Source organism: Doryrhamphus excisus, chromosome 22 (assembly GCF_030265055.1).
Source record: "Doryrhamphus excisus isolate RoL2022-K1 chromosome 22, RoL_Dexc_1.0, whole genome shotgun sequence".
Lineage (NCBI taxonomy): Eukaryota > Metazoa > Chordata > Actinopteri > Syngnathiformes > Syngnathidae > Doryrhamphus > Doryrhamphus excisus.
In genome coordinates this window covers 9332709-9357841 of record NC_080487.1, presented here as the reverse complement: position 1 = coordinate 9357841, position 25133 = coordinate 9332709, and the positions used below count along the sequence as shown (strand labels likewise).

The following is a 25133-nucleotide window of genomic DNA, read 5'->3' as shown; positions in this document are numbered from 1 at the left end:
GTGACCTACTATGCTACAATGCTAATTTTTGGTCCTTTGTATTGACATTTTGACTCCTATAAAGCAGCAACACACAATTATCTGCACAGAAAGCTTTCTAGAGCTTCCAGAAAATGTCTCAAATATCACAGTACAAACAATTACAAATAATGTTTTACTTTGAATAATCAGTTGAGATGTTAATGTCACTTATTTGGTAACAATGAACTCACCATCACGTACAACATTTCCCCAAAGTTAATGATTGCACCATTTCCGACAGTCATGAACGCATCGTCGGGTCCGTACAGCGGACATCTACTGTACAGTTGGGGCCGACTGACTACGGCGACACACACACAGAGGGGCTTTGTCGATGTCTTAATTTCAACGTTGGCGCCAGCATTTCTCATTTGCTTGCCATAACACCGCCTGTAAAGGACTAACGGGTAAGATTTTGACAATAATGCAGCTGTTGTGAGGACGACATGACGTCTGTGGTTAACACTGTAATGGGCTGGGCGCGCGGCTAGTTGCAGTTTAAATGTACTCGGCGTTGACCGGTGACGAATGCAGGCGTTTGCTTCGTTCCATTCGTTCATTCACCACTCTCCGTCACCATACACACGTTAAACTAAAATTAAAGAAATGCCAGGAAAACAAAACATCTGTCAAGTGGAAATGTAAACAGAAGTGTAACACCGGAACTAGCACTAGCTGTAGGCTTGCAAAGTGTAACCTTGCTAACATGTTTGCTACCGATAGCATACACCAGGCTGTCACCGCAGCTTTTAAACACGACTTGAATGTTGGAGTTAAAACTTCCAGGAATATTATTGTTTTCAATCACAACACTAGCTAGCTAGCTAGCTAACGCCTCTGAATGTGGACGCCCACTTTAGTCTGGCTAAAAAAAAGTCCGAGGGCCCATAATAGCATTACTAACCTATCTTATTTATTATTAAAGCTTACTATTACATCAACTTATTGTCCTATAAGACATTGCATAGTCACAGGTAATAAAGTACTATATTTACAAGGTCAGTTCTAGCAAAAATGGATGCCAATGGTTTACTTGCTTACACAACCAAGGGAGTGTTGTGGTCTACAAATTAAACCTTGCCTGATGACACACCCAAAGCAAGAGAATAATATGTTACAACACATCTTAAAAAGTGCTTATTTTTGAAAATATGCACTAGTAGTAGCTGACACTTTTAACTAGTACTATTATCATACCTTTGCTTGAATACATTGGAGGAAGAAGGGAAAATAAGCACATGCAATGTTGCAAAAATATCTATTTTGGCTTGTCAACAAAGTTTTGAACTGTTTTTGTGACACATTGTATATCACTCAAGGGCAGGTAGACAATTTACTTTACTTTAATGCTTAAAGTTTGAGAAATAAAAGCACCTACTGTGCAAAATTGAATGCACAACTTGGATGTGGTGGTTGTGAATCTTCCACTTTTAACAAAGTGTAGCAACATGCTAAGCTATCACAGAGTGGAAAATATTCCATTCTTAACATCGCATAAAGCAGGGGTGCCCAAAACTTTTCCGCCAATAGCTGCATACGGAAAAGATGGATTTTTTTTGGGAGCCATCCTGATATTTAGGGGATTAACGGCATATTCTGTAGATATGCTAAGACGTTATGGAACTGATTCATTAGATTTACATTGTTTTCTATAGGAAAATGTACTTCTGTTTTTGGCTCATGGTGTATTCATTATGAAAACCATTAGTGTTATTACTACCCAAACCTTTTTTTTTTTATTTAATTGTATTTTAGAATGTGCCAATTAAAAACAAGCTGTGGGATCCCTGGTCTTCTATCATTTATGGAAAGTTATGTTGCTCTTTACTGAAGTTAAATAGTAATCGCTTGTCAAGAAAATATCATCAAATGCCAGTCTAATGCCTAACCACTGCAAACCACAATAACAAGCATATGCACTATTGTAACTATGCAATATGTTAATTCAAAATAGCCCTTCCTGGGTTCGAGACCTCAGGGCTTTAACCAACTCCATAGCCTATTTTTGGATGAAAATCAATCCCCTTTGGGAAGAGAAACGGTAATTGACTTCAGCAGCTGGTCAGCGTTTTCACATCAAATCCATGCAAGCTGACTTTGCATTTAAAAAGTGCTCACTAATAACGTGCCTCCTAAAAGCGCCAGCACGTACGATGGATGTGGCATCCAGGTAGGCTCGTTTTACAAATTGACGACCAGCTTCAGCCGTCTGACATGCTAGTCTTTGTTTATTGTTCTTGCTGACAGTTTGCATGCGGTCCCCGATGTCACATGATGAAGTGGGTCATCCGTGGAATGAAAAGCAGCTGTTTTGAGACGCTCACATGTCCCGCGTTGCGGACTGCAGCTGAGATCCTGTCCCCCTAACCCTTAAAATGCATTCATCATCTGTCTTCTGTCTTGCTGTCTCCATGCACAGTCATCATGGCAGAAGCCCACCAGGCTGTGGCCTTCCAGTTCACAGTCACCCCAGAGGGCATTGATCTGCAGTTGTCCCATCAGGCCCTCACCGAGATCTACCGCTCTGGCCTTCGCTCTTGGAAGAAGCGCATCATTAGGCTTAAGGTGCGTTGGTAATTCATTACAAGAATATAGCCTTTGGAATGAAGTGGAACTCGCATCAGCATGTACAGTGATGCATTCCAGAAAAATGTCATATTTGTCTGCTGTCAATCAATAAAGAACATTGGACGCTCACGTTCACTTTGCAAACATTACACTGTTATTCATTATGTACATAAGGTGTAAAGGAAAACTGCACTTCTTTTGGAATTTTGCCCATCATCCACAAACCTTATGTGAAACACATATTTCTTTCTCTTTTCTGTGCATTCTAACGAGAGAATACAAATTAAAATTAATATGCAGGTCATTTGGACCTACATATTTGTATTTCAACTACGAAGCCCTCTAAGAAATGTTTTTTAGTGTTTTATTGTTTGATATACATGCTGTGATCATACATTGACGATAACATTTAATACTTATGGTATCTGGACTCATTTTGATGATTTTAAAACATGACTGACATTTAGCCTGTCAACAACAACAGCATTGAAACTATGACACTTACTATGTCCCCTCTCATTGGGATGGCTGTGTCTAAAAACTGTTTTTTTCGCATTTTATTGTTTGATATATGTGCTGTGATCATACATTAACAAGTACATTGACGATAACATTTAATACTTAACGGTATCTGGACTCATTTTCATGATTTAAAACATGACTGACATTTAGCCTGTCAACAACAACAGCATTGAAACTACGACACTTACTATGTCCGCTCTCATTGGGATGGCTGTGTCTTCCAGCACATGTCAACAAACGAGCATTTTATTGAGTTTCTTAGAGAAATTGAGCAAAAGGTATCGACTCTTCCGTCAAAATTCCGTATGTTAGTGAGGAGTAAATGATAAATATTTTTTGGTGTTAGCTACTACAATAACAATATCGCTGTAGCTTGGTTAATATACATATCAGTTATGTAAATAGACACTGTCACTGTGTTTTTTAGGGCTTTATCACCAAATAGGAAGGTCCCAATGATGTGCATTTTTAGCTAGCTCATATTAACTTGTTTTCTTTTTCACATAAGGATTGGGAATGATGTGCAAAAAAAAAAAAGTGCAGTTTTTCTTAAACAGTCAATCCTCGCTATCCCATCAACAGAACAGTGTGATAACAGGAGTGTATCCTGCCAGCCCGTCCTCCTGGCTCTTTGTCGTCATAGCAATCCTGGCCACCATGTACACCCGCTCCGACCCCTCCATGGGACTTATAGCCAAGATACAAGAGCACCTGCCTGTCAGGTACCTATTGAGATCTTCAATGACTTCCCGTGTTTACTTTTGTTGTTTCCAAATCACCCAGAATTCCATTCTAGTATACTCCATTCAGTCTTAAGGACTTAAAATAAATGTACTATAAGCACTGTCTACATTTCAGCACCAAGGGTTGATTTTACACAACACCGGGACCTCCTGAGACTTAAAGTTGTTGAATAATTCTATAATATGGAATAGTGATAGTAAAAGGACCTAATGTCTACTCATCTTCATCAGTGACACTCACAAATTCCTTCAAACCCTCCAGCCAGTCTATGAGCACCCAGTGTCAGGCGGTGGTGTCAGCAGTGCTCTTCAGCACCTTATTGTGGCTCCTGCTCATCTTCACCATGCGTCTGTGCCTCAAGCAGCTTCTCTCCTACCACCGCTGGATTTTCGAGCAGCACGGCAAGATGTCCAACACCACCAAAGTCTGGGTGGTCAGTTCTTAGTCTCTTGCCTCTCCGTGTGAGCTGTTGTTTTGAAATATTTGAGAAGGTTTTATTAACCCCATGCTTGTGTCCATATGGCAGGCACTGGTGCGTATCTTCTCTGGCCGAAAGCCATTGCTCTACAGCTACCAGGGCTCACTGCCAAACCTGCCTTTGCCGGCCATCAAGGACACGCTCAAAAGGGTAGGTTGCCATGTGAAGTACAGGAAATGGCAACCGGCCATAGATTGCTAACTAAATGCTACATTTAAAACCCCCGTCCTTCTAACTCGGTTTAATCTCCTCAATGTGTAACTGTGTGTCTTTCCTGTTCAGTATTTGGAGTCAGTGCGTCCGCTCATGGATGACGCCGAATATGAACGGATGACTAATCTGGCTGGCGAGTTTGAGAGCCGCCTGGGCAATCGCCTACAGTGGTACCTCAAACTGAAATCTCTGTGGGCTGCCAACTATGTAAGTGGACCTCATGTTCACACTCATTTGAAAATATCATTAACAGTTTATGCCTGGTGAGAGGTTCTGTGGTTTGCATTATTTAAGATGAATACGTGTGCAAATGTGCATGTTCTCCCCGTGCATGCGTGGGTTTTCTCCAGGGACTCCGGTTTCCTCCCACATTCCAAAAACATGCTAGGTTAATTGGCGACTCCAAATTGTCCATAGGTATGAATGTGAGTGTGAATGGTTGTTTGTCTATATGTGCCCTGTGATTGGCTGGCCACCAGTCCAGGGTGTACCCCGCCTCTCGCCCAAAGACAGCTGGGATAGGCTCCAGCATTCCACCGCGACCCTTGTGACGATAAGCGGTAGAAAATGAATGAATGAAGCACGTGTGCAAATGCTACAATATTAGCTTTCTGACTGGTATGTTTATTTTAATAGGTTAGCGACTGGTGGGAGGAATATGTCTACTTGCGAGGAAGGAGCCCTATAATGGTCAACAGTAACTACTATGGCATGGTATTGTTTTTTTTTCACTTACTATTGCACATCATATTCTGAAGTTGCAGAATAAACTACCCGGTTTTGACCCCTTTTTGTGTCTTCTGTCCCTAAGGACTTCCTGTATGTAACTCCGACACCCATCCAGGCAGCCCGTGCCGGCAACACCATCCACGCATTCTTTCTATACCGCCGCAAACTCAACAGAGAAGAACTCAAACCTGTGAGTTAGCACCAACTGTGATTATCTTTAGAAATGTAAATTGTGTTATGGTGTGATCATGTTTGCCTCCATCAGTTTGTAGTGGTAGTTATTTTTTTGCATGTACTGTACATCTCCATTGGTTTAACATGTTCATGTGTATGTGAAGACCCTCGTGTTCTCACATCATGACACCCCCCCTCCCCATTCCCACCCCCTTTGCTTGACTCAATGTTTCCTCCATTCTTTCTTTGCCTTTGTGTTCCACTCCCTTGACCCCCCCTACCCCCTCCCAGAGTCGTATACCCGGCACTGTCATTCCTCTGTGTGCGGCTCAGTGTGAGAGGATGTTCAACACCACACGCACTCCTGGAGAGGAGACGGGTAAAGAGACGGACATGTACACAAACACATAACACACTGCGTCAACATCCCCTCCAAGTGGCCTCTTGTCCAGATGTATATGATACACAATGTCAGCATCTCAACGATGTAGTCTTCATCAGTCATCAATCAGTGTTTGTGTGAGTTGCTGTGCAGCCCACCATCTCATCCCTCACCTATCACCTTTTGTCCTATTGAGCTCTGTGTGGGTTTGTAGACTGTTCCACTCAAAGGTCTATTGTTTTTATTTGCCCACACATGATCTTCTCTCATCTTTGCTTGATTTCCTTATTCCTTCGTTTCGGTTTCTCCTTTCCCGACTGGCGTTGCTGCGGTCCCTTCTTCTTCTTCTTCTTCTTCTTCCTCCTCCTACTCAGTGGTTGTTGAGGTCTGCAGTTCCTTGCTGTTCCTATCAGTTTGAGAGGATGTTTGACACTTGTCGAATCCCTGGAAGACTTACAGGTAGTATTTATATATTTATATATATAGTATATTTTTTATTGAACTGGATTTGCTGTAAGACACAACCACTAAATAACAGGCGTATTACTGTGTGTCATTTTAGTCTACAGCTAAAATTAAACCAGAGGAACAGATTGCATCCTTCCATCAATTCATATGATATGTAGTATCTCACAAAAGTAGTCCCTCACATTTCGGCAAACATTTAATTATATCTTTCCAATGGACAATACTATAGAACTGAAAGAGTAGTCAGTGGACAGCTTGTATAGCAATATAGATTTACTATCCACTGAAAATGGGGGGTAGTATTTGATATCACAGGTTCGTGTCTGGAGACATTGCAGTACGTGGTGACTCCTTAATCTTCAACTTAGCGTTAGCTTAGAGGTTAGCGTTCCCCGTCATCTTGGAAAACCAGTTTACCAAGAAAAGGGATCACGCTCTTCTTGAGAATGATGGGATTCCCATCATTGAACCACAGCTCCCCGGTAGTGATTTAAGGAAGTCGACGGAATTGACGACACCTGAAGCATCACTGGCCGGCTTTAACCACGTGTCCATTTCAGGAAGTGGTTTTGCTGACTTGGCGGGCAATTGAGAAATAAATGCAGCCGCAATACGCAATGTACGTCCCCTGTTATCTCACATTGTGGATTAGATATGTCATGTTTGTGGCGTGTTGTACAGTGGACAAGTGGTTTGAATGTACCCTGCCTGTCGCTCAAAGACAGCTGGGATAGGCTCCAGCACACCCCGCGACCCTAGTGAGGATAAGCGGTATAGAAAATGGTCATGTGGAATGCGTCTCTAAATAAATTCAGATACTGCTAAAGCTAATGTACAGTACATACTGTGTTTTCCGTTTCATGTCAACCTTATGAATGCGATGTCATGTATTTGGCCTCTTGAAGACACTGTGCAGCACTGGCAGGACAGCGACTACGTGGCCGTCTACCACAGAGGACGCTACTTTCGGCTCAGGGTGTACCAGGCTGGCAGACTCCTGTCTCCCAGGGAGATTGAATTCCAGATTCAGAGGATTCTCGATGACCCTTCGTCTCCCTGCGCGGGAGAAGAAAAACTTGGCGCTCTCACTGCTGGCGAAAGGTCTGCCTCACATGCGGCCATTGTTTTTTTTTGTTTGTTTTTTTTTTTCAACTCATTGTGCTTGTTTTTGCCTAGAGTTCCATGGGCTCAAGCCAGGAGCAAGTACTTCAGCAGCGGAATCAACAAGCGCTCACTGGACTGTATCGAGAAAGCCGCCTTCTTCGTGACCTTAGATGACGACGAGCAGGGCATGATGGGAGATGACCCATTGGCGAGTCTAGACCGCTATGCTAAGTGCTTGTTGCACGGAAAGTGTTACGACAGGTAGTTGTAGTTCGAACCTGCCTTGGCAGCTGTTGCTATGTCCGTCACGTCCATTGTTTTTGTCCCACAGGTGGTTTGATAAGTCTTTCACGGTGGTCTACTTCAAGAACGGTAAGAACGGCATCAACGCGGAGCATTCGTGGGCCGACGCGCCAGTGATAGCGCACCTGTGGGAGGCAAGGACACGACCCAAGAGCAAAATAATAATAATGTAGTTTAAAATTGCAGACAGCAGTAACCTTAAGCATCATGTTTACTGTCTATACAGTACGTCCTGGCCACCGACTGTTTCCAGCTGGGTTACAATGGAGAGGGGCACTGCAAAGGAGACGTGGATCCATCGCTTGCAGGACCTCAGAAGCTCAACTGGGAAATCCCTCCGGAGGTTAGTATGTACATCAAGTCGTTGAAGCTTCTGTGCGGCTTGAGAATGTAGCATCTTTAAATGGGATTGAACTTGAACCCTGTGTCTGTGTGTGTCAGTGCGAGGAGCAGATCTCTCGTTCCCTGGCGGTGGCCCAAGCCCTAGCTGACAACATAGACTTCCATGTGTTATCCTTCCGAGACTTCGGCAAGGGAAAGATCAAGAAGTGCAGAGTCAGTCCAGATGCGTTCATCCAGGTGGCTCTTCAGTTGGCCTACTTTCGGGTGAGGAGCATCCACGCGCTGTTGTCATGTCTGCGGTATTTTGGGCGCTCTGGCACCTGATTATCTTGACCTGCACATAAAGATGAGTTTTGATTTGCTGCTGCAGAATCGGAAGACATTTTGCCTGACTTATGAGGCCTCCATGACCCGTCTGTTCAGGGAGGGCAGGACGGAGACTGTTCGCTCCTGCACCAATGAGAGTAGTGCCTTTGTCAGAGCGCTAGTGGGCGGAGAGGTGAGGAAAAATCCTCTTGGTAATGGTTTTATTTCATTTGAACATGCATCAGATTACAATTGAGTGCATCCCATAATCAGTTCACAGTTCCACATGTCCAAAAGGAGTAGGAAGAAGCAAAGCTTATTAAATCCTACCCCTCCATCTGGTACTTTTACAATCAGTAACTGTTACATTTGTTCACTTCTTGCCTTTCTGATTTGATTAGATTTGATTTGATTTGATTTGATTTGATTAGATTTGATTTGATTTGATTTGATTTAATTTGATTTAATTTAATTTAATTTAATTTAATTTAATTTAATTTAATTTAATTTAATTTAATTTAATTTAATTTAATTTAATTTAATTTAATTTTTGCCCCATACCGAAGTATGAGGTGATATGACCATCCAATGACATAATGTGTACCATAGTAACTGTTAATATAGTGATATATATATGGTACTTTTACAATCAATAACTGTTAAAGTGTTTCAGATTTAGTTCTTCCCTGAGATCTTTTGCGTCCAATCGTCCAACTGTGAGAGGCGACCCATCGCTTATATTTAGCATAACCAATGTTTCCTCCACCAGCCATTGGAAGTGTGCAGGCGTCTGTTCCGCACTGCTTCAGAAAAGCACCAACATCTATACCGCATGGCAATGACCGGCGCTGGCATCGACAGACACCTCTTTTGCCTCTATGTTGTGTCCCAGTACCTGGGAGTGGAGTCACCTTTCCTAAAAGAGGTTGTTTTCGACTTTTCTATTCGATGTTTACCATTAGTCTCCACATTTGACTCACCGTTCCTGTTTCAGGTTCTGTCAGAACCATGGAGGCTGTCCACCAGTCAGACATCCGTCCAGCAGGTGGAGCTGTTTGACCTAGTGAACCATCCGGAGTACATTTCCTGTGGAGGAGGCTTTGGTCCGGTCAGTGTTACAATTAAAATTACAATACGATTTCAGTACTGCCGAGGTAGCCATGAGTGGTCTGCTGGTCTTTCAGGTGGCAGATGACGGTTATGGAGTGTCCTACTACATTTTGGGAGAGAGCCTGATCAACTTTCACATCTCCTGCAAGCACTCATGCCCTGACACTGTGAGTTCACAACAGTCACCCCTTAGCTACATCGCGTTTGACGTTTGATCACGCCTGTAGAGGGTGGCAGACCTGATGAGGATTCGGTGAGCACTGAGCATTAGTAAATAGAGTTTTCCTTCTTTCGCTTTCTTTCCAATTGCCGATAACTAGAACCGCTATTGGTGGAGAGTGACAGTGGCTGGTGCCGCACCATTGCTGTAGTGTTCTACTACACTGCAGCCACTAGGTGTCAGTAACTTTACATTTCCAATAGTCACCAAGTATCTTGTCAATCCTAATCGGAGTAAAAGTGACTATAGAAGTCTTATTTATTCATTTTATTAAAACCCATATTAAACAGCTTTTCAATGCCTTGTATAAATAAGGAATGCTGCTTCACAGAAATTGATTTGTCACAGTTAGGTCTGCAACTAATTAACCGCGATAAACAATGGCTGTATATGTAGATGGTAAAAGACCTCAATTTTATTCATTCAGTCATTCATTTTCTACCGCTTTTCCTCATGAGGGTTGCAGGGGTGCTGGGGCCTATCCCAGCTGTCTTCGGGCGAGAGGCGGGGTACACCCTGGACTGGTGGTCAGCCAATCCCAGGGCACATATAGACAAACAACCATTCACACTCACATTCATACCTATGGACAATTTGGAGTCGCCAATTAACCTAGCATGTTTTTGGAATGTGGGAGGAAACCGGAGTACCCGGAGAAAACCCACGCATGCACACGGAGAACATGCAAACTCCACACAGAGATGGCCGAGGGTGGAATTGAACCCCGGTCTCCTAGCTGTGAGGTCTGCGCGCTAACCACTCATCCGCCGTGTAGCCCTAACCTCCATTTTATTTTATTTTTTTTCTTCAAGGATGCCCATAAGTTTGGTGCTCACATCACAAAAGCCTTGCACGATCTTCTGGAGCTGATGAGTCCCCCCGGCCAGAGAGAGCCCAGCAAAACTGAGGAGAGTCGGCCTGAGGTCAAGAAAAACCTTTAGAGAAAGAGGATGCTGAAGTGGACGTGTTTTACTCGAGTTACTGATGGAGGGACACCCGGACATGTTCTCAGGTTGTTGTTGAAAAAGAGACAACTCAGTGGGGTCACGAGTGAGATGATGTTTTTATTACATCCGTATTTATCTGGTGTCCATGGAAGTGCACAGAATAAATGTGTCATTTCAGTGGGGGATGAACCATTTCCTGTTATTTTAAGTTAGTACTTGCTTCAGCGGTTGTTTTGTACTGGGGCATGTTCATGTTTTGATACCAGTGAATGCTTGAACTATTTGTGCTTCTCTCTGCCTAGAAATGGTGCCAATGTGTTGTATCGGTGATGGCGGCAAGCACACACAACATTCCTTCAATTTAGGACATTTTGCTTTTTACTACACTCAAATGTGGCTGTTTTATTTTGAATTTTTTTGGTTTGTCGGGCATTGTATAGCAATCCTTTTCACCCAGGTATGAATATTTTTTTTAGATATATGTGTGTATATATATACACATACATACAGTGGTGTCAAATGACAACACAAGTGAGCACACCAACTTACATGGCCTGTGTGAAAAAGTGATTGACCCCTAAACCTAATAAGTGCTTAATAACTGCAATCAAACGTTTGTGATAACTTGCAATGAGTCTCTTACAGTGCTTCAGAAGAAGTTTGGCCCACTCATCTTTGCACAATGGTCCTAATTCACCCACGTTGGAGGCTTTTCCAGCACCAACCGCCTTTTTAAGGTTTCATGCCACAGCATCTTATTAGGATTTAGGTCAGGACTTTTTCTAGGCCGAAGTCAGCCGTTCAGAGGTGGGCTTGCTTGGTGTCTTTTGCATCATTGTACTGCTGCAGAACCCACGTTTGTTTTTATTGTTGTTTTTTTTATTCATTGGAGTCTCAAAGCTTTAGAAGTGGCTTTCTAACCTTTTCACACCACTGTTTATGTATGTGTGTATATACATAATATATATATTGGGGATGTGGCCCAATATCAGCATAAAAATGTGATATCGATTGACATTTTTTTCCTGATCATGAAAACTGATATTAAGTTTTTAACAGTTCATTCCACCACAGGAGATATGACATGTGACACACATTGGTATCAGGAATGAAGAGTTTGACCATATCGGTTTTCAAAAATGGCAATATCGGGCATCCCTAATATATATATATATTTATATAACACCAAAACAACGCAATGTATATTTTTCAATGTGCAGGTAAAACGGGTCAACGTTATGTTTTCATCACAGACCCGCTGGGTTTGTTGCTATTGTCCGACTGTTTAATGCATTATTAGAAATTAACATAAATACATTGTGTAAGAAAATTTACGTGTCTGTACTTTTTAAAAAAAAAAAAAAAACACGTTTCAAGCTTTCATGTAATTCTGCAATGAATTGACCTCTGAACTGAGAATTGATTGTGATGTTTTGAGAAAAAAAAAATGTTCTTTTATTGTGAGCTATCACCACCTGTCTTTTTTTGTCTTCTTATTTCAGCTGTGAGCTCAGCATCGAGGCCCTCGCTGGTTCACAAGCCACTCTGCCAGACTCGGTCTCAGGGCTTCAGCTCCCAAAAGCCGCCAATAATCCACATGCTCATTTTTATTCCACATCCCCTTCATGTCACCCCACCTGCCGGGGGCCTTTTATAAAAGAGCCGTGCCTCAGCCAGTCTGCACATTACGCCTCATCATCCCTCTGAATAACTGGTATGTACAATTGTTTTCTCGCGTTTATACACACATACTATATGTTGATACAGTGTTTATTTTTAATTCACTGTTTGCCTGCTTACCACGGTTGGGACATATTTCATATTTTTGTGGTAGAGACCGCTCGGATCTGTCAGACTGTCCCAAACAGGCCTCACAGTGCTTATCTGCTTGATGTGTTAATGCTTGACCCCTTGCTCACACTGACTCGGAGAGTAATACTATGTTACATTTAATCCAGCTTTACGTTTACCATGCGTCTTTAACAGGCGCACACGCTGTGAGCATGTGTTCATTAGGGTTGTGATGACTGAATTTTTGGTATTTGATCAAAGAATTTCATTCACAACTGACTGAAATTGTCAGATTGTTGATTTTGGGAAGATTTTTTATCACTATAAGATTAAAGGGAATCTATTATGGTCTATAAATGTTGTTATAATGTTGTATTATTGTGTTAAAAATGCCAAAGTTTCAGATAATGAGGGTTGGAAGATGTTTTGGATGGATCTGAAAGCTCGGTTTCAGGTTTGTTAGTTTTTTTTTCTAACACCGACTCACTGTGACGGTTGAGACGGTTAAAATCCAAGGAAATACAGCTGGAATAGGTGCGGATTCTGGAAGATCTAGGAAGCTTTCTGTGCGGGTTATCGTGTGTAGCTGCTGTGTGTACTGCACTCCACGACTCAATACAAAGGGCCCAAAATGAGCCTAATAGGCCCCCTTTAAGGGGTGAATACTGAATAAATAGAATATTGCAAAAATATTATGCACAAAAAAATACTGAATTGGCTGATTCACCATTTTTAAAGCATATTTGTATAAAAAATATATATTTTTTCAAATTAACATAATATTTTCTTGAGTTTTTATCACATAAACTGAGCACTATAATATTTGTAAAGGCAAAATTAGGTTTTAGACCTCATTACACTGCTCAGGTGTGCCTCATATCGTGCATAACAATGGGGTGTTGTGTATCCGAGTGGTGCCCCTCAGGTGGGCCCCAATGCATGTAGATTAGATAGCAATAAGAGAGCCGGCTGGTGTTAATAGCTGGCAGTCAAATGCTCTAAGCCCTCCATCCCACGTCCTTTGGAGTAAATCAAATTAAACAGAAGAATGATTGGCCACATAATACCTCACTCTTATCCTGGGTGCCATGACTCAGCTGCGGCCTTTTCTATTCCGAGATCATTAACAACGAATGGCATTTGTTTTCATCTACTGTCTTTGAACAAAAGCTGTTTTTTTGCTGTTTTAGTGTCACAATGTCTGATTTTGAAGACCAGGGGTGAGTAATTGTTATTATCTATTGTAACAATTCACTCAATTCACACAACACATTTAGTACATGTTCTTCCCAAGAACACGTACCAGCAAATACAAATAGACGGTGTAGACATTGAAAGGGTGAAGGAAAATACATTTCTGGGGATCACAATAGATGAAAATATGAGCTGGAAACCTCATATTACAAATATACAACATAGGGTGGCCAGAAATATTTCAATATTGAACAAAGCAAAATTTGTTCTCAATCAGAAATCACTCCACACTCTTTATTGCTCTCTGGTTCTACCATATCTTACTTATTGTGTGGAAATATGGGCTAATAACTATAAAAGCAATCTTCACTTGCTAAATGTACTGCAAAAAAGGTCAGTAAGGATAATTCATAATGCCTCCTACAGAGAACATACTAACTCCTTATTTCTAAAATCACAAATACTTCAACTTGCTGATATAGTTCATCTTCAAACAGCTAAAATAATGCATAAGGCTAAAAATAACCAATTAGCTAAAAATGTCATCCAATACTTCTCTACAAGAGAGGAGAAATATGAATTTTGAAACACTTATATACGTGACAAAAAAAAAAAATAATAAAATAAAGGGGCGGCACGGCGCGCAGACCTCACAGCTAGGAGACCAGGGTTCAATTCCACCCTCGTCCATCTCTGTGTGGAGTTTGCATGTTCTCCCCGTGCATGCGTGGGTTTTCTCCGGGTACTCCGGTTTCCTCCCACATTCCAAAAACATGCTAGGTTAATTGGCGACTCCAAATTGTCCATAGGTATGAATGTGAGTGTGAATGGTTGTTTGTCTATATGTGCCCTGTGATTGGCTGGCCACCAGTCCAGGGTGTACCCTGCCTCTTGCCCAAAGACAGCTGGGATAGGCTCCAGCACCCCCGCGACCCTCGTGAGGAAAAAGCGGTAGAAAATGAATGAATAAAATAAAGTAAAAAAAAACAACTTAAACTATATTAGGAAAGCAGGAAGTGAACAAATATAACAGTTACTGATTGTAAAAGTACCAGATGGAGGGATAGGATTTAATAAGCTTTGCTTCTTCCTACTCCTTTTGGACATGTGGAACTGTGAACTGATTATGGGATGCATTCAATTGTAATCTGATGCATGTTCAAATGAAATAAAACCGTTACCATTCTTTCCCATTGTAGAGTTCACCAGGAGGGTAAGGCACATCACTTTCATCAATCTGTGCTCTTTATTCAACATTTATTGAGCATCCTGCCACTTTTTTCACTCCTCAGATGACGATGAGGAACAAGGAGAAGGAGGTGAGAGCTTTTTAAAGACAAACAGGAAACCTGCAGTACATGTGTAGAATGAACCATATTGATTCATATCCTTTGCTGTTGAAGGAGAACGGCCCAAGCATAAGTGAGTATACCTACTACACATCACAAATGATTATTGTGGTTTAACAGCACATGAACTCACCAGACTCTTATTTAGTTACACCTGCATGATATAAGCATGTTCTCCCCGTGCATGCGTGGGTTTTCTCCGGGTACTCCGGTTTCCTCCCACATTCCAAAAACATGCTAGGTTAATTGGCCACTCCAAATTGTCCATAGGTATGAATGTGAGTGTGAATGGTTGTTTGTCTATATGTGCCCTGTGATTGGCTGGCTGGCGACCAGTCCAGGGTGTACCCCGCCCCTCGCACGAGGACAACTGGGATAGGCTGGTAGAAAATGAATGCATGATATAAAGAGATCAAGGAGTATGCCTTTATAAAGTTCATTCATTTTCTACCGCTTTTTACTCATGAGGGTCTATCCCAGCTGACTTCAGGCTAGAGGCAGGGTACACCCTGGACTGGTGGCCAGCCAATCACGGGGCACATATAGACAAACAACCATTCACACTCACATTCATACCTATGGACAATTTGGAGTGGCCAATTAACCTAGCATGTTTTTGGAATGTGGGAGGAAACCGGAGTACCCGGAGAAAAGCCACACATGCACGGGGAGAACATGCAAACTCCACACAGAAATGGCCGAGGGGGGAATTGAACCCTGGTCTCCTAGCTGTGAGGTCTGCGCGCTAACCACTCGACCGCCGTGCCGCCTCCTTTACAAAGTTGTGCTAAATTTACTACGGATTTTCGATAATTATTGGTACCGATAATTATCAGCCCGATATCAGCATAGCAATACGATCCACGGATGTCTCCATGGCAACTGCTGTGTTATCACAAAGACACCCTGCGAACTGAGGCTCCAAGACTGGGCACCTGTCGGCGGGGAATTTCTTCAGGCTTACGCATCCATTCATCCAGGCACTCATATGCACATTCGCACACACATCCCTTCCTTCATCTAAAATATGTGCTGTAATAGGCTGCATGTGGTTGTGGCTGGCTTAGCTGGCCGAGCTGGGATCACCACATCCTCTTTCCCCTTCCTTGGTGCTAGTCTTGTGTCCATGTTGTGTAAAAATGCGCTTACTCGTGCCAATGTATGGTGAGGTTTTTTAACAGTCCTACACTGTGCTCCTCTACAGGTATTCCTATAGGTATTCCTAGTATTAAACTTAAATTAGAATGAATGTGTTTTTATTACTAAAGAAACCAAAATGTTACAAACGGCAAAAAAAAAAAAAAAATTCATTCATTCATTTTCTACCGCTTATCCTCACGAGTGTGGAGGGGGGTGCTGGAGCCTATCCCAGCTGTCTTCGGGCGAGAGGCGGGGTACACCCTGGACTGGTGGCCAGCCAGCCAATCACAGGGCACATATAGACAAACAACCATTCACACTCACATTCATACCTATGGACAATTTGGAGTCGCCAATTAACCTAGCATGTTTTTGGAATGTGGGAGGAAACCGGAGTACCTGGAGAAAACTCCACACAGAGATGGCCGAGGGTGGGATTGAACTCGGGTCTCCTAGCTGTGAGGCCTGCGCGCTAACCACTCGCCCTTAATAAAATGAATACATTTGAATAAAATTAGCATATTGATGAGTGATGATTGATGCTATTTTACAGGCCAGTGGTCACCCAACTTGCTCCCCCAAAAATCCCTGAAGGAGAGAGGGTTGATTTTGATGTATGTTTCCCTTTGTTTACTATACTGGTATTATAATATTAATACTAAAAGAAAGAGCTCATTTGTTGCTTTCCTTGACAGGATATCCACAGGAAGAGGATGGAGAAAGATCTTCTGGAGCTCCAAACCCTGATTGACGTCCACTTTGAGCAAAGGAAGAAAGAGGAGGAGGAGCTGATGGGTCTCAAATCGAGGATTGTAATCATTTTGCTTCCATAGAAGATGAAATTTGTGTGGACGACAGAGGATAAATCACATTCATTTTCCTCAGGAGAGTCGCCGGGCGGAACGGGCTGAACAGCAGCGCGTGAGGGCCGAAAAGGAGCGGGACAGACAGACGAGGATCGCGGTGATTAACGGTGACGACCTGTGACACTCGCCTACGGTACATTGTAACAACGATGTCTGCAGGAGGAGAGGCACAGGAAGGAGGAGGAGGAGGCTAAGAAGAGGGCGGATGACGAAGCCAAGAAGAAGAAAGTGCTCTCCAACATGGGGGCTCACTTTGGAGGATTCCTGGCCAAGGTCAGTAGTACTGTAGTTGGCAGTAAAAGTACTCCTAAGTGTCTACAATATGAATGTGTAGTAAAACACTTGCATGATGCAGGTAGAACAGAGGAAGGGCAAGAAGCAAACTGCTCGGGAGATCAAGAAGAAGACGCTTGCTGAAAGGAAGATGCCGCTCGCCATCGATAACCTGAGGGAAGACGACTTGAGGTCACTTTGAATATTATCAACTCCTTTTAATTCTGATTTTTTTTAACTTATGTGATTTTTGTACGTCGACTGGACACTCCATTCAGATACATGCCTTTTGATTCATATTATTTTTGCCCCACTCAAATACACTCTAATAATACACTGTACAGGATATAGAAAAGTTTAGAGATACTTTTTCCTTAATTTATTAGTTTTCACTAAGACATCTTTAGTTGTGTTTTTCCCATTCCCTATTCCTATAATGTAATGACATGCATATATATATATATATATATATATATATATATATATATATATATATATATATATATATATATATATATATATATATATATATATATATATATATATATATATATATATATATATATTATATATATCATATCCCAAATACCAGAGACCAGGCGGCACGGCGGTCGAGTGGTTAGTGCTCAGACCTCACAGCTAGGAGATCCGGGTTCAATTCCACCCTCGGCCATCTCTGTGTGGAGTTTGCATGGTCCGGGTACTCCGGTTTCCTCGCACATTCCAAAAACATGCTAGGTTAATTGGCGACTCCAAATTGTCCATAGGTATGAATGTGAGTGTGAATGGTTGTTTGTCTATATGTGCCCTGTGGCTGGCCACCAGTCCAGGGTGTACCCCGCCTCTCGCCCGAAGACAGCTGGGATAGGCTCCAGCACCCCCGCGACCCTCGTGAGGATAAGCGGTAGAAAATGAATAAATGTTTTTCAGGCTACGTTCGGCCGAACTACACCAAAACAAAATCCTTAAACTTATCCTTAAAAACACTCGGAAATTACAAAACTGTTCAACAGTACACATAACTGCCAGGTCACAGACAGCTGGGATTGGCTCCAGCAACCCCCGCGACCCTCGTGAGGAAAAAGCGGTAGAAATGAATATCCTAAATACCCTAATATTTCAGAAAAACAAAACGTTTTAAGTGTCAATTGTCTATCCTACATATCTTGAACACACCATTATACGTCCTGAAAATATTATAATTATAAATCCTGAAATGTGACAATTTTGCTAATTATTACATTTTGAAATTGAATCATTAATTTATTTTCTATGCCGCTTATCCTCACTAGGGTTACAGGTATGCTGGAGCCTATCCCAACTGTCTTTGGGTGAGAGGCGGGGTACCAGCCTCACCAGCCAATCACAGGGCACATATAGACAAACAACCATTCACACTCACATTCATAGCTATGGACAATTTGGAGTCGCCAATTAACCTAGCATGTTTTTGGAATGTGGGAGGAAACCGGAGTACCCGGAGAAAACCCACGCATGCACGGGGAGAACATGCACACTCCACACAGAGATGGCCGAGGGTGGAATTGAACCCTGGTCTCCTAGCTGTGAGGCTATGATCAATGAAAATAAAACATTTATTAATAAGGCAGGAGCCATATGGTAGTTAGTATTGGATCCTATGTCTCAGTCTTCAATGCTTGTAAATATGAATACAAAATGCATATTTTCTGTTTAGAAAAAGAGCCAGGGAGATGTGGGAGTGTATCTACCAGCTGGAGTCAGAGAAGTTTGAACTCTCTGAGAAAATGAAGAGGCAGAAGTATGAGGTAATTCCTTCAGACCACATTTGACCAAATCACTGTCACATTTAATATACGTATACGTACTATGTACTGTATGCAGTATCTCACAAAAGAGAGCACACTGTTTAATCACAGTACGTCTTCTCAAGGGACATGCTAAATAAACGGCGCAAACTAATTTATTCCATAAAGTAAGGCATGCGTATCATGTCATGTTGATACGGCAGAGTGACTGTAAGGTTATTCTAATTCCAACACCATATACAAGTACAGTGTTTGTCAACTCTTTCAGATCCTAAAACAATTTTAGTCAATGACAACACAACTAAACATATTAATCATTATGATTAATGTAATTAATCATTAATTACTATTAATTTTATTATTAATTACTATTTTAATTACATTAATTAAATTACTATTTATGTGATTTTAATTACTATTTTAATTAATTGTATTATTATTAATAATTACTATTTTTATTATTAATTACTATTAATTACTTTGAAAACTTTGCTTAGTTTTTACACTAAATCTTACAAAGAACACTAAAATCATCACACACCGACTTAACCCTGAAAAAGTATACCCGTGAAATATACAAACATGTACCAATGAGTTAAAAAAAAATAATAATCTTTTTGATACCCATATCAACAGATGTTCCCATAATGCATTGCGTCTGAACAACGCTTTCATTGGGGCAGTGCAATGACATCAGCCTCCCTTTGGTGGACAGAGGCGGCATTACAGCTCCATTCTCCTGTTTTCTATGCTGCTTATCCTCCAATGAATTGCTTTGCTTAAACAAAATGCATCATTTGATTATCTCATTGGTGTGTGTGTGTTTTGGGGTTTTGGTAATCAAAACACTTCACTGTCTGTTCTATTCCAGATCAACGTCCTCCTGAACAGAATCCAACACGCTCAAAAGTTGTGAGTCCATCTGCATGTGGTACTCAAGCGACACACCCACACAGACTTTATCCACTCAAAGATCTTCTCTTGTCTCAAAGCAAAAAAGGTCACGGTAAAGGGAAGGTTGGAGGACGCTGGAAGTGAGTCCACACCACCATGAAGGCTAAGGTCTCTGCAGTGTTGCACCACTGACATGAATAAATTGCGGTATTGCATGCAATTGCGCCGTTGTATTCCTCACTTGTGCTGTGAAATAGTATGTGACGTCATGTAAGGATATACTGGCTAAAATCATTAAATTCTATGCAATGTCCTTCTGTGGTGTGAAAACAGCATGGACGTCATCACTCTTTGCCTCACGACACGGTTGGAATCCAGCCTCCGTACACATGCTGGACACTCGTTCTGCAAAGCCTGCTTCTTGCTCTTTGTTCAGGTCCAAAATGTACCTGTGGTACAGAAGCAACTGTATTTTTTTGTGTTATCACTATAGTAACAAGCCTAAAAAAAAACAAAAAAACCCTTACTTGGCCAACTCGACAACAAGCAGAGCGTCTGGTGCTGCAATCTGCCAAATATTGGAGCCCAAATGGTGCGCACAGCTTTTAACAGAAGCATTTAACCGGGGAGGGCAGAGAACAGGATGGTCAGTAGCATACAGCATCACTTGGCTGAGACTCAAAATGTTGGGATGCAGAATTAACCCTTAGATGCATGAGTGATGGACCCTACACTCTTCCATAAGTGGGTCAAAAATCACCCATATTAGAATCAATGCCTTTTTATGCCAATTTTGCCATTTTGGTTAGGAATAATCACTTGATATGATATTTAGTATTATATATATTATTATATTATATATTTATAGTATTATATATATCAAAGGTTCCTATTGGATTCCATAGAAAATGCATACGGGTTTTTACCCACTTATGGAAGGTTGGGGTAGTAACACAAAAACAAAAATGTCTTAAAATGTATAAAAGGTAAGTGAATGGCATGATATCAAAAACATGTTTTTTGAGAAATACTTGGAATATGAAATGATAAAATTTTTTCATTGCAAAGATATTTCAAGAAAACAACCTGACCGGGTCATTTTTGACCCACTTATGGAAGGTTGGGGTAGTAACACAAAAACAAAAATTTCTTAAAATATATAAAAGGTAAGTTAAAAATGTGAATGGTGTGATACCAAAAACATGTTTTTTGAGGAATACCTGGAATATTAAATGATAAAAAATATTCATTACAAAGATATTTCAAGAAAACAACCTGACCGGGTCATTTTTGACCCACTTATGGAAGGTTGGGGTAGTAACACAAAAACAAAAATTTCTTAAAATGTATAAAAGGTAAGTTAAAAAATAATGGCATGATATCAAAAACATGTTTTTTGAGGAATACCTGGAATATTAAATGATAAAAAAAATTCATTACAAAGATATTTCAAGAAAACAACCTGACTGGGTCATTTTTGACCCACTTATGCATCTAAGGGTTAAAGCAGATTATACTGTACTCTCCCTGGTCGTTTCATTAGGTACACACTACAAGAGCTGTGTCATAATGAAGTGTCCAATGGTGAGCGTTTATTTTGTTGTGGTAGTCACCTTGTGGAAAAGTAGATGATGTCGAAGAAATGGGCATATTTCCCTTTTTTGGGCAGCTTCTGAAGGGAATCCAAAGGCAGGAAGTTGACAGAGACACGATTGAGATGCATCAGGTCTAAAAAGATATGATAAAACACATTTACTGATTAAAATGGCCTCAAGTGCTCATTGTCGTCATGCCTGAAGTCATACTATTGATGGGGGCAGGTTTATGGTCATGACTTGGTGGTGGTTGTTCTTCGTCTGTGTTTGACTGATGAACAGCAGGACAATGCTGTCTCCTGGACAATGATTGGAAGAATTCCTGCACATTTGCAAAGGATATGTCCTGGGCTGTCTGTGGATACAAAAGAAATGACAGTAACACAGTATAAAACATGGGCATGAAATGATGTCATACGCCATTTTACCTTCATGTGTTGCCCGTTCTGCGTCTTCAGCAAACTCTCGTCTTCGGTTTCGGTGCCAAAGGAGATGTACGGACCAGACACGATGTCCCCCCAGTAGCCTATCACAGCCACTCGGTTGCCTTTCTGGTTGAAGACGCGCGGAGACAGCAGGCTCGGGTTGGTTGATTGGTAGACACCCTCCCTTAGTTCAAAAGCCAGGCCGCACTCCCTCCACCGCACATACTGCTGCTTGTTAATGACGCTACACTGTGGACCACGTTTTGGAAAAGAGGAATTGGTTGAAATATTGCATGTGTAACCTGCATGGATCAGCCAGCCTACAAATCCAAGGGCATACGTCTTAATGTTTTCATTAATTAAGATTTGGGGCTGGACTGCCAACCAGAATTACCTTTGGTAATGGTAATGGTAATGATTTTATTTCATTTGAACATGCATCAGATTACAATTGAATGCATCACATAATCAGTTCACAGTTCCACATGTCCAAAAGGAGTAGGAAGAAGCAAAGCTTATTAAATCCTACCCCTCCATCTGGTACTTTTACAATCAGTAACTGTTACATTTGTTCACTTCCTGCTTTCCTAATTTTATTTTATTTTAAAAATCTTTTAATTAAAAAAATATATATATTTTTTTTGTCACATACCGAAGTACGAGGTGATATGACCATACAAAGACATAATGGGTACCATAGTAACTGTCAATATGTACTTTTAGAATCAGTAACTGTTACACTTGTTCACTTCCTGCTTTCCTAATATAATTTAAGTTTTTTTATTTTATTTAAGTTTATAAAATTTTTATTTATTTATTTTATATTGTTTTATTATTTATTTAAACATTTATTTTTATTATTTATTTTTAATTATTTATATTTTTCATTTTTTGTCACGTACCGAAGTAGGAGGTGATATGAGCATCCAATGACATAATGGGTACCATAGTAAGTGTCAATATAGTGATATATATATAGCACATCATGACTGGTTCAAGACTCTTCATCCTTGTATTTAGCAAACATCAACTGCTTGTATTGTTTCTTGAATTGGCTCATCGTTGTGCATTGTTTGAGGGTCTTACTCAATCCATTCCATAGTTTGATTCCACATACTGAAATGCTATGGCTTTTTAACGTAGTCCTAGCATAGAAGTGTTTCAAATGTACTTCTTCCCTGAGATCATATTTCTCCTCTCTTGTAGAGAAGTATTGGATGACATTTTTAGCTAATTGGTTATTTTTAGCCTTATGCATTATTTTAACTGTTTGAAGATGAACTATATCAGCAAGTTGAAGTATTTGTGATTTTAGAAATAAGGAGTTAGTATGTTCTCTGTAGGCGGCATTATGAATTATCCTTACTGACCTTTTTTGCAGTACATTTAGCGAGTGAAGATTGCTTTTATAGTTATTAGCCCATATTTTCACACAATAAGTAAGATATGGTAGAACTAGAGAGCAATAAAGAGTGTGGAGTGATTTCTGATTGAGAACAAATGTTGCTTTGTTCAATATTGAAATATTTCTGTCCACATTATGTTGTATATTTGTAATATGAGGTTTCCAGCTCATATTTTCATCTATTGTGATCACCAGAAATTTATTTTCCTTCACCCTTTCAATGTCTACACCGTCTATTTGTATTTGCAGGTATGTGTCCTTTCTGCTGTTACCAAACAGCATTATTTTAGTTTTACTTTAGTTCAAGGACAACCTTTGACCTTTATACTTGAGGATGAATGGACCACATTTAATCCAATGAATTCTTAAGAGTGTCTAGGTCGCATAACGAATAAGAATAAAATATGCAGTACCCCTTTGTCATGTAGCTTCATTGTGAGGTCCCAGTCAAAGCAGCCCTTTTTGGAGTCATATCGTGTCCCAAGGTGCTGCCTCACTCTATAATCCCAGGCTTTGGATATGGAGATAGGAGTAGGTGATGCAGATGGCTGCATCCACGACTTAAAAATCCTCACCAGCTCATCTCGCTCCTTGAACTGCGATCATACAGAAGTCGGATAAGTTTTTGTAACTTGTAAAACTGTTAAGGACGCTGACGTGAGTACCTTGAGAAGAGATGTATCCAGGCAAGGATGCATCTCCGACTCCATTGTGTCGCTGATGTAGAGCGAGAGCTGCAAGGCTGCACGTTTCAAGGTGTCCTCCGTCTGACTGCGGATCATGCTGTTGCCGAACACCTCAAGGAACACCTCTGTCTTCTCTAAGGATGCATACTCGCATTAAAATGACCACAAAGCTGAAACAAAAGCCAAATAAGCCTACCATTCAGACCCATCGTTTCCTGGGGAGTCAGTGCGATGTAGAGCAGCAGCATCTGTCTTGCCATTACCTCCATGCTGCTTTCAAACAGCCATACCTGCAATCAAGCATATATGTATATGTCTGCTTCATTGTGTCACATTTTAAAAGGCATTAGAGGCGTTAGGAGTCTCACATGAAGGACATCATCTTCCTTCAGACTAGCAATAGTCTTCAGAATATGTCTCGGATCGCCACTTCCAACCAGTAAAAGGTTGACTTCCCCTTCACCTCTCACTGGACCTGAAAACAGATCAGAAAATGCATCAGGACAAAAGTATTGAGACACCTAGCCAGTACACACACAGGAAGTAAAAATCTGTGGAGTCTGTGTTGTGTGTATTTTTCCATTATTATTTTGTATTGTTTTTATTCTTTTGTTAATTATAAATAAACACGTATATACAGGCACACACACTAAATTGCTATTGCTATTGCTATCCAGCTATTGATGAAAACGTGCTCACCTGTATTGATGAGGTCTCGTGCAGGACTGAAGCCCCACCAGCTGATACAGCCTGCCCCTTCTGATGGCCGCCCGGCGCTCATTCGGTCTCGTAAGGGCTTACACTCGATTTCAAATTAAGGTTAGTGGTAGTACAATTTCCGTGGACTCAACACCCACGGGAAATTTTTTTTGGAAAGCTGGACCAACTTGAGTTTAGCTATCGTTGCTACGCAACCGTGTGTTGTGAACAGGCGCCCTCTTCTGGTGCCATTTAGGGCCTGCAGCTAAAAGGACCCCGGCGGGGGTAACCCGGAAGTAAACAGATGGTTTTAAGTACACCGTGACTAATTGACAGCAATCCGTGATTTACAGTAAGCAGAACAGCGTCTAAGTTGTTTGATTTATACGTTATGTTAT

The 25133-nt window shown here is 41.1% G+C and overlaps 3 protein-coding genes across 5 annotated transcripts; 2 read left to right on the top strand and 1 right to left on the bottom strand.

The window, feature by feature from the left end:
- Window positions 1–263: 263 nt before the first annotated feature.
- LOC131109415 (carnitine O-palmitoyltransferase 1, liver isoform-like) lies at window positions 264–11907 on the top strand. 2 transcript variants are annotated; one of them, XM_058061375.1, is made up of 19 exons: window positions 264–428; window positions 2441–2586; window positions 3694–3833; window positions 4117–4288; window positions 4382–4483; window positions 4616–4753; window positions 5183–5260; window positions 5358–5465; window positions 6206–6290; window positions 7205–7400; window positions 7476–7664; window positions 7735–7840; window positions 7933–8049; window positions 8148–8312; window positions 8419–8547; window positions 9124–9279; window positions 9349–9462; window positions 9539–9631; window positions 10497–11907. In XM_058061375.1, exons 2-19 carry the CDS (start codon window positions 2446–2448, stop codon window positions 10623–10625), a joined length of 2358 nt encoding a protein of 785 aa, XP_057917358.1. In that variant the 5' UTR covers window positions 264–428; window positions 2441–2445; the 3' UTR covers window positions 10626–11907. The 2 variants fall into 2 exon arrangements, with proteins under 2 accessions (XP_057917358.1, XP_057917356.1); XM_058061373.1 differs by lacking the exon at window positions 6206–6290 and adding an exon at window positions 5741–5828 and having other exon boundaries at window positions 10497–11905.
- Window positions 11908–12819: 912 nt separating this feature from the next.
- Window positions 12820–20610, top strand: LOC131109418 (troponin T, slow skeletal muscle-like). 2 transcript variants are annotated; one of them, XM_058061380.1, is made up of 10 exons: window positions 12820–14935; window positions 15020–15038; window positions 16659–16719; window positions 16801–16917; window positions 16991–17068; window positions 17131–17244; window positions 17327–17436; window positions 18941–19031; window positions 19903–19943; window positions 20024–20610. In XM_058061380.1, exons 4-10 carry the CDS (start codon window positions 16819–16821, stop codon window positions 20067–20069), a joined length of 579 nt encoding a protein of 192 aa, XP_057917363.1. In that variant the 5' UTR covers window positions 12820–14935; window positions 15020–15038; window positions 16659–16719; window positions 16801–16818; the 3' UTR covers window positions 20070–20610. The 2 variants fall into 2 exon arrangements, with proteins under 2 accessions (XP_057917363.1, XP_057917362.1); XM_058061379.1 differs by lacking the exons at window positions 12820–14935; window positions 15020–15038 and having other exon boundaries at window positions 16328–16719.
- Window positions 19530–25047, bottom strand: LOC131109416 (dynein axonemal assembly factor 3-like). The gene is made up of 10 exons (XM_058061376.1): window positions 24736–25047; window positions 24405–24511; window positions 24233–24326; window positions 24016–24170; window positions 23764–23946; window positions 21949–22194; window positions 21731–21875; window positions 21539–21653; window positions 20453–20527; window positions 19530–20374 (listed from the first exon to the last, which is right to left on the bottom strand). Exons 1-10 carry the CDS (start codon window positions 24815–24817, stop codon window positions 20227–20229), a joined length of 1350 nt encoding a protein of 449 aa, XP_057917359.1. The 5' UTR covers window positions 24818–25047; the 3' UTR covers window positions 19530–20226.
- Window positions 25048–25133: the final 86 nt, after the last annotated feature.